General features: G+C 35.4%; 1 protein-coding gene across 1 annotated transcript in view; it reads left to right on the forward strand.

The window, feature by feature from the left end:
- The window catches only part of LOC112126468, a 91,183-nt gene extending 88,163 nt beyond the window's left edge, over positions 1-3,020 (forward strand). The window contains exon 3 of the mRNA XM_024225589.1: positions 2,667-3,020. Coding sequence (XP_024081357.1) covers positions 2,667-3,020 — 354 coding nt within the window. The remainder of the gene's footprint in view (positions 1-2,666) is intronic.
- Positions 3,021-12,496: the final 9,476 nt, after the last annotated feature.

Genomic DNA, 12,496 nt, shown 5'->3' on the forward strand with positions numbered 1-12,496 from the left:
CGAATCCAAGACCTCCAGTCTGTACCGCGGTGCTCTAACGACTTGAGCTATCGTGACAAAGTATACCGGGGTATAGAACGGGAGATTGGGTTCGAGTCCGGCTTGTCACACTAATTTTTCATCTTAACCACGCTTTATATAAAAATTATGAATCAATTTAAAACATTGCTGGTACCAACTAAAATAGATATCGACTAAATTGTGAGATTTTTCCATGTGGACTGAGAGGACATGAAATTTGGTCATTACCGATCATTTCGGTCTGCCTATCCACTGTAAAAAAAATCAAACACTGAAAGTATGGAAATTCTGAAACACGTCTGACAGGTCAAACCAGCGAATACATGCAGATTAAAATGATGGACCAAATTACAAAAAACTTAAATTGAAAAATTTGAGTAATATGAGTAATATATAATAGCTTGTTCCACAAGCATTTGAACTTACTGCTTGTGCTACGATTTGCTTAAATTTAGGTTGCAAACAATAGAAATATTCCAGCAAACAGCTAATGGTTGTAAGCATGTGTAAGTCGAGAAGTTTCGTAACCAATAGCACACTCAACACTAGCACGGTCTAGGGTTGACTGGTGTACAAGGCCCTATTTCGTAAACACTTCTATTTTTAAAACTTTTGCTTACTCACCAAGAATTAGTAGTTAATGAAAGTGTTCACGAAATAAAATTTAGGAAGCAAAAAATGTTGAAGGATCAAAAAGATCGTCAAAGCAGGATTTCAATTTCATCAAACTATTTCCACCTAGATGATTTTCTTTTTACTTATGTTTTACTTTATAATCCACGGTGGTTAGTTTGGTCAGGTGCGACAATCCTGGTCAAGTAAGTATAAAGTATCAACACCCAAACCTACCGATCAGACCTCATTAACCAAGCCAAGTTAGGACTGGCTGACCAGGATGAAAACGACCAAACTGCAGGCTTCGATCCGCAGAACTCAATAAGAAACATCATAAGCAGCCTTCTCGTTATTAATCGCAAACGACACACAAATCTTACCTAATACGTTAGGGGTTTCAAGCATGCTGTGTTAAATGTGCTAAAGACTTGAATTGTTGGGTCTTAAGTATCAAAAAATACTCCACACTAACACCTGCTATTTCGTAAAATACTTTAGGTTAGATTTTGGTTTAATTACAAAATGTTAGTCGCCCAAAAAGGAACTGCTCACAAAAGAACCTATAAAGGCTGACAAAAATTGATTAGTCTGTCATGGTCGACCTCAAGGTAGTTTGATATCACGTGTTTCTTTACTATACAATTTTACCTAGGTACAGCTCTTTATTTTTGTAAACTTGTTCAAGTGAAGAGTTACTAAAAAATCTAAAGAAACAGAAAGGAAGAAACAACTTGGATTAAGAAAGAAAGGATCAAAAAGGTCACTTTTAAACAAATAATCTAACAAATTTTGACTTGTTAAATTATTTTATTATAAAAAATTATTATTAATGAAGCCTATAACCTTCATAAATATATGAACCCTGGTAGTAGATTGAAATCGTAAAAGGTAGTTCATGTTGTTTGAACTATCATAATAGAGCAATAAAATAATTTAACACGATACTTTTTACTACATTTTTTAAATGTTCAAATATTAAAAAACTGATTTTTTAATGGTATTTTACATGTAGCTATGTTTTAAGCCAGCTGGTCGCCCTATTCGCTTTAAACTAGAAAATTTAAGCACGAAGCCTTCAGGACGTCGATCGTTTTCTCTGTATCGTTTTCGGACCTTGTCAACGTGTATATTTTCGGGGCAGTCCGGAGTCAAAAAACGAAGGGCACCTCGCAAAACTGGAACACTGGAATAATCAAAATGTATTTTGCGTGTTGGCGGCCCTTGCGACACACTTGCCAAATTCCAGGCACACACTCCCCCCTCCGTAGATTGGCAAACCGCCTCAGGCAACCAATCTCTTGGTCAACTCTTTTGTTCTTTGAACTGCTGTAAGTATCCCTCCTCCTATAGTCGTCTGTGGATGGACGGCGTATTTTTAACCGCTACTTCCTTGTCAGTGCCGTTGATTTTCTTTTCGACTCAGCTCGCATTGTACTTTTTCAAAATCAAGATGTAAATTATGAAAACTCGACGCCTTCTCACCTTTTGACTCTTTTGTCTCAAGAATATTTAAACAATACAAAAAAGAAACACGCTTATTAGGGTTTTTGAAATTTCAAATCACGATCTTTGAAGGTCGAAAAATCGATTTGCGTACTCGCGAAGATGTCTTAAGCAGGAGGAAGACAGGGAAGGAAGGTGAGGCAATTTGTCCTCCGGAGGCAGACATTGGCAATGCTCTCGAATTAGGTCTGTGGGCAACCTTGACTTGCTTTCAGATAAGTATGTGAGTCCCAGTGCGGCCTTGCGTAATTTTAAACCGACTAGAGTAGAACGGCCGCATCCTTACGAATGTCCTGTTTCACCTTCCGCACGCCAAAATATCGAAAAACAATAAAGGCGAGATAATTGGTATTTGTATTTCATGAAATCATTTAGTTGATATAATCTGGCGATGCTTTTTTATAATTGACTAAATACAGTGTAGACGTGTGAGATAATGATCATCCTTCAGGCTATGTCGTTCCCGATAAAATGCAATAAGAACACTTTTACTTCCTACTTTGACTTTTTTCCTTAATATGTTCCAGGCCCCATGCATGCCTAAGACACCAGAAGAGGCGAGAGTCGTTGTTTGGAAAACGAGCGGTGAAGCTCTGGGCGAGGCGAAAGCCAAGTTGGCCATGCTGGTCAAAGCGACCCAGGCATCTGCGACCACCCCTGAGCAGAGGTCCTGCGCCGGGAGGAAAGTCGGATTCGCCTTCCAAGATGCCAAAATGAGAGTCCACCATTGTAGCTTGGTACAATTCGGCCACGACCACGGGATGGACGTCGCATTCACTGATGTCGAGACTGCGAGGAAAGTCGTCACCGAGGAATTATCTAAGGTCGTCAACAGTGTCGTCAAAGACAACGAACAACTTTTTAAACAATGCTTGGCCTAAATGTGATCTTACGTTTTCACTTAAAGATATTAAATAATTATGAATTAATACGTTTCTTTTTTTATTTCTTTCCCCCAAAATCGCAATCTCTTTTATCCTCAATCGCTCCCTATCACTCAGTATATGTAACATTTTGCTTGTTCCCTCCTGTATAATGTCAACACAACTCACGTTAGATGGAAGAAAAATCCATGAGACCTAACTTTGCGTGCTTAAACGAAATATTTAATCTATCAATCAATCAATCCTTCTCTCTCCTTCACCCTCTCCCAAACTCTCTCTCCCTCTCCCTCTTCCACCCCCTCTCTCGCACTCTCTCTCTCTCTCTCTCTCTCTCATTCACCCTCTCCCAAACTCTCTCACCCCCTCTCCCTCTCCCTACCCCACTACCGCCCCCTCTCCCATTCCCTCTCCATCTCTCTCTCTCACTCTCNATTTATTTATTTATTTATATATATATATATATTTGTCTATCTATCTATTTATCTATCTTTATCTATCTATATATCTGTCTATCGCTCTATTTGTAAAAAACCCTATGTAAAAATATCAACGATTTCCCGAATAGTCTTAAAAATAACCTCTTATGCTAAAAATTCACTATCTTAAACTTAGCTTCTTTTGTTGTTTTTATATTAACATTTAGTGACTAGAAGTTTTATTTCTACATGCATGTTGATAATTTATAAATCATGATTTGTACTGAAATTTATAAACAAAGTATTGTATTGAAAATATTTTTATTCACTTATTCTATTAGTAGTTTACTTTTCAATTGCTCAATCTTCTATCTATCTCTCTCCCTCTCTCGCTCTCTCTCTCATATACACACACATTCTCTCTCTCTCTCTCTTTCTCTCTCTCTCTCTCTCTCTCTCTCCCTCTCTCTCTCTCTCTCTCTCATACGTTCTTAACTTTCCACCTATCAATTTATCTATTTACCACGCTTTTTGCTTTCTCTCTATGTGACCCTCTCTTCCTCTATCTCTATTACCCTCCATCACTGTCGGTTTCTATTTTTCTTTGTGTGTGTGTGTGTGTGTGTGTGTGTGTGTGTGTGTGTGTCGCCTTTTTTCGTTTATAGTTAAATATATGATAGTGATGATTGAATACATTTTTATTGATCCAAATTAGATGTCTTGAAAAAGTGTCAAATGTTGAAAATGTTGGTACCTCGAAAAAACTCATCCTAGGGTACTAAAGATTTTAATCGATTCTAGCAAATCAAGCGATAACGTTCCAAGGCTATAAATTAAACAACACAATTCTATATGATAATTTTCACCACGTGTAACTAAGATAATATCGTTAAAATAAAACGTGTGAATACTGAAAGCGTTTAAAAGGAATTTAAATCGTCAGTTCAATTGCGGAATCGATCCTCAATCAGGTATCAACAGTTTTCTCTTTTTCCGATGAGGTGTAGACAGCTAATAATTTCCTTCCTATGGCCAAGGGTGATAAATATTACCAGGGTGATGGAAATAGGTCGTGCCCCATTTTATGTTTATGAGGGTGGAAAAAAAGACGTTTCCGTCGACGATTAGTGACGCTTTCTAGGGAAAAGCTGACTTTCACCCTGACGCCCCTAAAAGAAATTTGAACCCTGCTACTGTTCAAAATGTCCATAAAAATGGATTCGTTTTTGTTGGTGTCCGTTTGTTCGCCGCCCACAACAGTTTCACCAGCTTTGAATTGTAAATTTGGAAGTGTCATAGAACGAAATGACGCTATTAACTTTGTGTATGTGACCAAAAGCCTTGTATGCACTTGTTAATTTCGCCAATTTGTACCGCCGCGTATGAATGCTTTGTTTTACTCTGTGTCAAAATGTTTGAAATGAAACGCCACATGGATTATCGGCCAATTTGTTGTTTTTCATCAATGATCATAAAAATTATTCAGATTACCGTGCGGGTCACCGACGTTCGCTGCTCCCCATCGTTGCGTGGTTTACTCACTATTTACCCGTCTTTAACACAAGTCTGTCTCTGTTTAACCGCCATTTACGAGTTTTTAAAAATGGATTAGGATCGAGAGAACATTCTTTTAAATCCCAGAGAATTCAATTCAAAAACAAGACGCACTGGAAGCATTGTGCAACCACCAAATGAAAAAACAGGTAGAAAATGCAAGAAGAAGATTGAACATCTGTTGGCAGGTCTTCAGTGAAGAAAAATAAAGATGAACAAGAACAAATTTACTGGAAAATTTCACGGATGGAGCGAGGAGTACTCTGATTTCTTCTTTCGACTTGATACTCGTTACATACACTGTGGATGCGCGTTGATACGCGACGGCGATACGCAACTGTCAAGCGCAACAAGTAGATACAAGGCCTACTACGTCGTGTGACTGTGCAAACAACAATTTTATTTATCTTCATATATAATTTCAACCAAACCAAAACAGTTTTATTTTTAAGTCAAAATTGTATTGTTATGAAGTATGTATCACTAAATTATTAGCAGTTCCATCGGAAGCCAAAAATCTTGGGAAAAGTCCATTAGAGAACGATTTTAAGATGTGACACTGAAAGCTAGAGAGTAAGTGATTAGCTGCACTACTTTTTCATCTCAAATCACGATCAGATCAAAGAAATCCCTTCATCAGTTAAGTGAAACAAGCAAAACTGTAGGCTTTGTTAGACTTACCTAGGTGAATCCCCAAACTTTTCGAAAAAATAATTTCCATTGATGTAAATTAAATATTTAGTACTCTTAATAATGTCAGAGTGTTGATAAGAAAAACGTTTATACTTAAGATTAAAAGAAGAAGATTTTAGCACTGACTGAAGAAGTAATTGTGAAGAAAGATAACCAAGACGAATTTCTATTGATTTCGGCCAAAAAGGCTAAAAGCTAAATTAATTATTAGCTTTTATATTTTTGAAATATTTTTTGAAAGATTTCCGTTAACACAGCTGCTTTCTCTGGCTCCAAAAAAGACCAAACCAAAAAAAATGTAATAACGATTCAGAACAACAAGAAATGGAGGAATTACTTAATTGACATGAAAATGACGTGAGGAGTAAGCCCAGATGTATGCATTTTACGATGGACATAGTGGTCTCTGAACGATGGCTGCAGAGCCTTTCGCATTACCTCAATCAAACTGGGACTTTTATGTACATAGACATAACAATGTAAAAAAAAAAACACATAAATACCGAGATATTCGATGTGATATGATCATCTAAATGTCATGGTTAGATTCACTAATTTCGTGGTCCGCTTGACCAATTAATATATTACAATTAATTAAGGTTTTTAGTTGAGATAAAAAAGTCAATGGCACGGACGGGATTCGAACCCACGATCTTCGGCTTGATACGCCGCCGCTCGATCCACTCGGACACCAACTTCCCATCTCAACCGCACCTTTTGAATTTTCCCTTCTTTTTGCCATTTTTCAATTTTTGTTTCCGAGTGGATCGAGGTCACGATAGCTCAAGTGGTAGAGCAGCGGCGTATCAAGCCGAAGATCGTGGGTTCGAATCCCGCTCGTGCCATTGACTTTTTTATCCCAACTAAAAACCTTAATTAATTGTCATGATTAGTTTTGCCGCTTTCAGTATGTCGAGATCGGAGTGTAAACTACAGAGCTCTCGTGAATTCACGATTTTGGTTTGTGTTGCAAGTATGATTCATATCTCATAGTCCAAGTAAGTAGAATAACATGGAATGTCAAGTAAGTGCGTCGGTTAGGTGAAGAGTGTATTGGGAGCATAGACATCGAAGTCTGCATAGTAATGAACTCCTGGTTCGGTCCTGTAGCATAATTTTGGTCTGCTTATTCTTGATGTGTCAATCTGTCAGACTTATTGTTCATCATAGAACGATCTAAAATTGATATACTTATAGTTTTAAGGATACTAAGAAGGAAAATTTTGTACAGGATTATTAATGTAATTATCATATCAATGGAAAAAAAAGCATCGGTATATCAGATATTACTGATGGTCATCTAAATTTGATTATTAAAGGTGATTTGGTTGATTTGAACATGGGTAGGATTTTTTCCACATGGAGTATGTCGAGATAAGAGTGCAAACTAAGTAGCTCCCGTGAAGGCACGATTTTGGATGGTTTATGTTGCTAGTATGATACCATATCTCATAGTCTAAGTAGACCGAATGACATCGAATAATAAGAACACAGGTGACACCTCGGTGGAAATTAAAAGAAACCGAAGTTGCTATTGAGCAGTTTTTAGACAAAATCACTAGCTTACACTCCATACATGTTTATGTAGGTGTAGTCCGAGGTAGTTATCTATTTGCTACAAGTATATACCTGTCGACAAATCAAAAAAAGTTTTTTCGAGGGACAAATATTTTTGACCAATAAACGCTGGTTTTTAATATAATAAATTAAATTTTAGAAGAACAGAATTTAACAGAAATTAACTTTTTGATTATATTCAGATCATAAATTAATTAGGTATTTCATATATGCGAATATATCGATTTTTGTGTGACTGAGATATTTCGGTCTGTTTCCTTTCAAAATGAATATGTACTAGACGAATAAAAAAAATATGTCTAGGTTAAAAAAGTTAATTATTGGTCGAATGATGTCTCTGACATTCCTTCTTCTACTTTTATTTTTTAGCGCAAATTATATGGCAAAATTTATGTGTATTTCAGTGCTATAATTCAGTATATTTAAGGTTTTATTAGTGTTAATTATTATTCGAATGATGTCTCTGACATTCCTGCTTCTTCTTTTATTTTTTAGTGCAATTTATATGGCATATTTGATGTGTATTTCAGTGCTATAATTCTGTATATTTGAGGTTTTATTAGTGTTAATTATTATTCGAATGATGTCTCTGACATTCCTGCTTCTTCTTTTATTTTTTAGTGCAAATTATACGGCATATTTGATGTGTATTTCAGTGCTATAATTCAGTATATTTGAGGTTTTATTAGTGTTAATTATTATTCGAATGATGTCTCTGACATTCCTGCTTCTTTTATTTTTTAGCGCAAGTTATATGGCATATTTGATGTGTATTTTAGTGCTATAATACTTCATGGTTTTATTAGTGCATATTAATTGGCATATTGGACGAATTTTATTGCATACAGATCTGGGCTCTACTAATAAGATATGAAGAAGTCTAAGAGGAATTTCTTGCACCTGTAGTTTTTTTCTTCTATAAACTTCATACAGACAGTTGTGTAATTTCTTTAGAACGGGGCTTCCAAACTGTGGTTCTAACTTTAAGAAAAATTAATAATTACAAAAAAAATAGAACGAATAAATAAAAATAAAAACTAATAACAATGAGCACTGAAAACAAAAAGTTTTTATTTTTATTTTGCAGCACCTGTCATTGTGTTCTCCACAGACAGCTTTAGCTATGAAACAAATGCCAGCCTCTTTTAAGAAAATTTTGGATGACTCTGGTCAAATTAGCAATTATATCAAGTCGCGGTCATTGAAGTCATGAACTTTCACAATAATATGTGACGGGAAGCCTCTCATGTTCTAAGTAGGCTGAATAACATCGAATATGTACACAAGTGCCACCTTGATGGATGTCAGAAGAAACTGAAATTTTCTGATCCTATTGCGCAGTATTTAGACTAACTAGGGGAGGTCCGATATGATTATCTATTTGTTACAACTATGCTTCCATCACATTTGTCGACGTAATCAAGAAAAATATTTTCGAGGTTCAAATATTTTTTGACTGTAGTTGTACAGAAACTATCTTTTAAAGGTTTCTTCAGATATACGTTCCGTGCAAGTTACTAACTAGGTGTAGTCAGTATTTTGGACTGTTTTGCGACTTGTCTCATGCAAGTTTGGCTTATGAGTTTTAAGGACCCTTTATTCCTTTCACCTGCAGTTTTTCTTCTTCTATAACATCATAGCCTGCTGTTTCATTCCTTTAGATGTGGATAAATCATCGGCGAAAATGGCTACTTGGCAGGCTGGGATTAGTCAACGTATAACAGAACAGGCGCAATACTCTACCCTGGGAGACGCCGGCATTTTCGAACCGATTTCTGATAAAGAGGATCCACAACGAACAAATACAAATTGTGTTTTATGTACTTTGTCTACCATTAAGACACATAAAGTAAAACATGGTATTGTATGGTCTGTGTCGTACAAATGTAGGTGTTTAATACATAATCATTAACCCTTCTAAAATACCTAAATGGTTTTTTTTTCAAGTCCATATTAAATGAGTACATTTTTTAAATAAATCTAATTAACTCGAAATTTATTTTTCTTACAATCACGATTATTTGTAATCAGGGTATTTCTAAAATATTTATAATTCGTAACTTGAACACCCTTGCAAGTAAGATTTACCCAAACTCTACTGCACAGTATTAGGAAATAAATTCGCTAATTAGAACTGTAAGAATAGTCGTCCTTTAAAACGGACCACAGACAATTAAAAAATTATGCGAACGGATTCTAAGAAGTGCAAGCGTTTAGGAGGAGGCTGCCGACTATGTCAGGGTTAGCCCTAGACAATAACCTAGATCGGAAGACAAGGCCAGGCCTTGAGCCCGTTACCGTTGTCATTTACATATGGAGACGACAAATCGACGAGGCTAATATACTGAACCTCCCACGCGTCCAGCAAGTTTTACCTGCCACCGTCTACAGGTATTACTTCAATTTTTGATAGGTGGGACGGAGGAAGGTCGACTTTTTAAATTAACTACTCGATAACCGGAGCGTGCAATTTTGGCATATACCGGTCATTTTGGACCATTTTTTTTTTTTCAATTTTATGTTAGTAATACTTGATTTAGTTTTATGTCAACACAAATTGCGATAAGGATGTCCAGGAAACAACAGATCATATTCAGGAGTACATTCTTCCATATATTCTACAATGCATTTGCAATTCGTCGATGACCTCATTTTGGATAAGTTCGAAGATGGTCCGGCGTACCCGAGTATCTTTATTGGTGTAGAAAGTGTTTGACCGAGTTAGGCGAAGACTGAGAAAATACGCACAGATTTTTTTATCGACTGAAGCCTACATTTCCTCCGGATCCTTTTTGCCGACAATCGGTTCAAGAAATGCCGGCGACAACAGGACAGAGTATTACGCTGGTTCTGTTATACTAGTGACTATTTATTTAGAAATGGTCTGGTGTGATGTAGGTTTCAGAAAAACATTTTCTTTATCGTGTCAACGTTTCGATCTTCATTGAGATCATCTTCAGGGCCTGGGATTTACAAACATTGTTTATATATTATAATTACATTTTGGATGTGGAAAAGTGAATTTATACAATGCAAAATATATTTTTTTTATATTCAATCAAAGTATTTCTACTCACTCAAAGTCAAAGTGTAATTGTGCCATTCTTGCGTGTCGTGTCGAGAGTGCCAGTGAGATTTTGCTATTTTGTGTTTATATGTTGGATTTTGAATCCAAAGATCGCTACCTCAACACGGCCAAAGGGTTACTTCACAGAATGATTACCTTAAGCCATGAATCCTTCCACCACAAAAACATAAAGATATACAAACAGATCCTCCATAACAATCGCTACCCTAAACACATAATTAACAGAAAAATCAACAATTACAACTCAACACTAACACCATCCGCTATTACTAATAATACTACATGAAGTCTATCGAATACTAACAAACCAGCATACATTTCCATACCGTTTATCCAAGGCCTATCACATAAATTAAACAAATTTCTCTTGTCCGATAACTTCAAAATAGCTTTCAAAAATTATATAACAATTCAAACACTTTTTTCCAAAATTAAAGATCCCACACCAATAACAAATAAATCTGGCGTAATCTACAAGATCAACTGTTTAACTGTCCGGCAACTTACATCGGTCTTACATCCCAATATCTGGACAAGAAAGTAAAGCAACATATCTATGATTGCAAAAAATCTAAGCAAAATCCTACAGAACTCGCTACCCACCATCTTGAACACCAACACAATTTCGACTTCAAAAATCCAAAATATTACACAGAACAAAACAAACACAAACGTAATTTCTTAGAAATGGTTTACAACAGAGATAAACACAGCATCAATTACAGAACAGATACATGTAAACTCAGTCGCAGCTACGCCAATATTATTAATCAAATTCAATACAGATAACATACTTATATCATCACATTACATTCCACACATCAAATTTTTTCACATAGTCTAATTTCCCAACAATTTAGCTTTCCTTTTCCTATTTATCCCTTTATATATAATCCTGAAAGGATAATCAGACCAAACCATTACCAACACATTTTTTCCCTTCGTCGGCTCTTTTCACCTCAAAGAAGCCGACGCCTTATACAAAAATGTCTTTTCTATACCGACATCCTTCCCCATCCCTTCAAAATCCAACGTACATAAACACAAAATAGCAAAATCTCACTGGCACTCTCGACACGACACGCAGTAATGGCACAATTACACAGAAGACAAACACTTTGAGTAAGTAGAAATACTTTGATTTAATATAAAAAATATATTTTGCATTGTATAAATTCACTTATCCACATCCTAAATGTATTTGTTAAATGTAAACATTGTTTGAAAATCCCAGGCCCTGAAGATGATCTCAATAAAGATCGAAACGTTGGCACGATAAAGAAAATGTTTTTTTCTAAAACCTACATCACACCAGACCGCATCTCACGATTTCTAAATAAATATCGATTTTATTTGCATTGTATAATTTCACTTTTTTCCACGTCCTACATGTATTTGTTAAATGTAAACAATGTTTGTTTTCTGAAACCTACATTACACCAGACCGCATCTCACGATTTCTGAATAATAATTAAAAAACAATTATTTTTCTTACTTTAACTAGATGAATGTTAAAATATATCTTGAGAACAAGGAACTGCATTTATAATAAAATTATTTAAAATTAGGTGAATCTAAACATTAACAGTATGGAATTAATTAAAAACAATAAAAACAACATAATATAAAAATTAAAAATTAAAAAAACACAACGTGGTCATTAGTGACAGTTAGTCGAAGATTATTCGGAAATCGTGAGATGCGGTCTGGTGTGATGTATGTTTCAGAAAAACATTTTCTTTATCCTGCCAACGTTTCGATCTTTATTGAGATCATCTTCAGGGCCTGGGATTTACAAACATTGTTTAAATTTAACAAAAACATGTAGGACGTGGAAAAAAATGAATTTATACAACAAAAAAAAATATATATATACGCAGAAAACAAACACTTTGAGTAGAAATACTTTGATTGAATATAAAAAATATTTTTACAGGTACCTTCCCCATCCCTTCAAAATCCAACGTATATAAACATAAAACAGCAAAATCTCACTGGCACTTTCAACACGACACGCAAGAATGGCACAATTACACTTTGACTTTGAGTGAGTAGAAATACTTTGATTGAATATATAAAAAATATATTTTGCATTGTATAAATTCACTTTTCCACATTCTAAATGTATTTCTTAAATGTAAACA

Source organism: Cimex lectularius, unplaced genomic scaffold (assembly GCF_000648675.2).
Source record: "Cimex lectularius strain Harlan isolate CLEC.00 unplaced genomic scaffold, Clec_2.1 scaffold16, whole genome shotgun sequence".
NCBI classification, from domain to species: Eukaryota; Metazoa; Arthropoda; class Insecta; order Hemiptera; family Cimicidae; genus Cimex; species Cimex lectularius.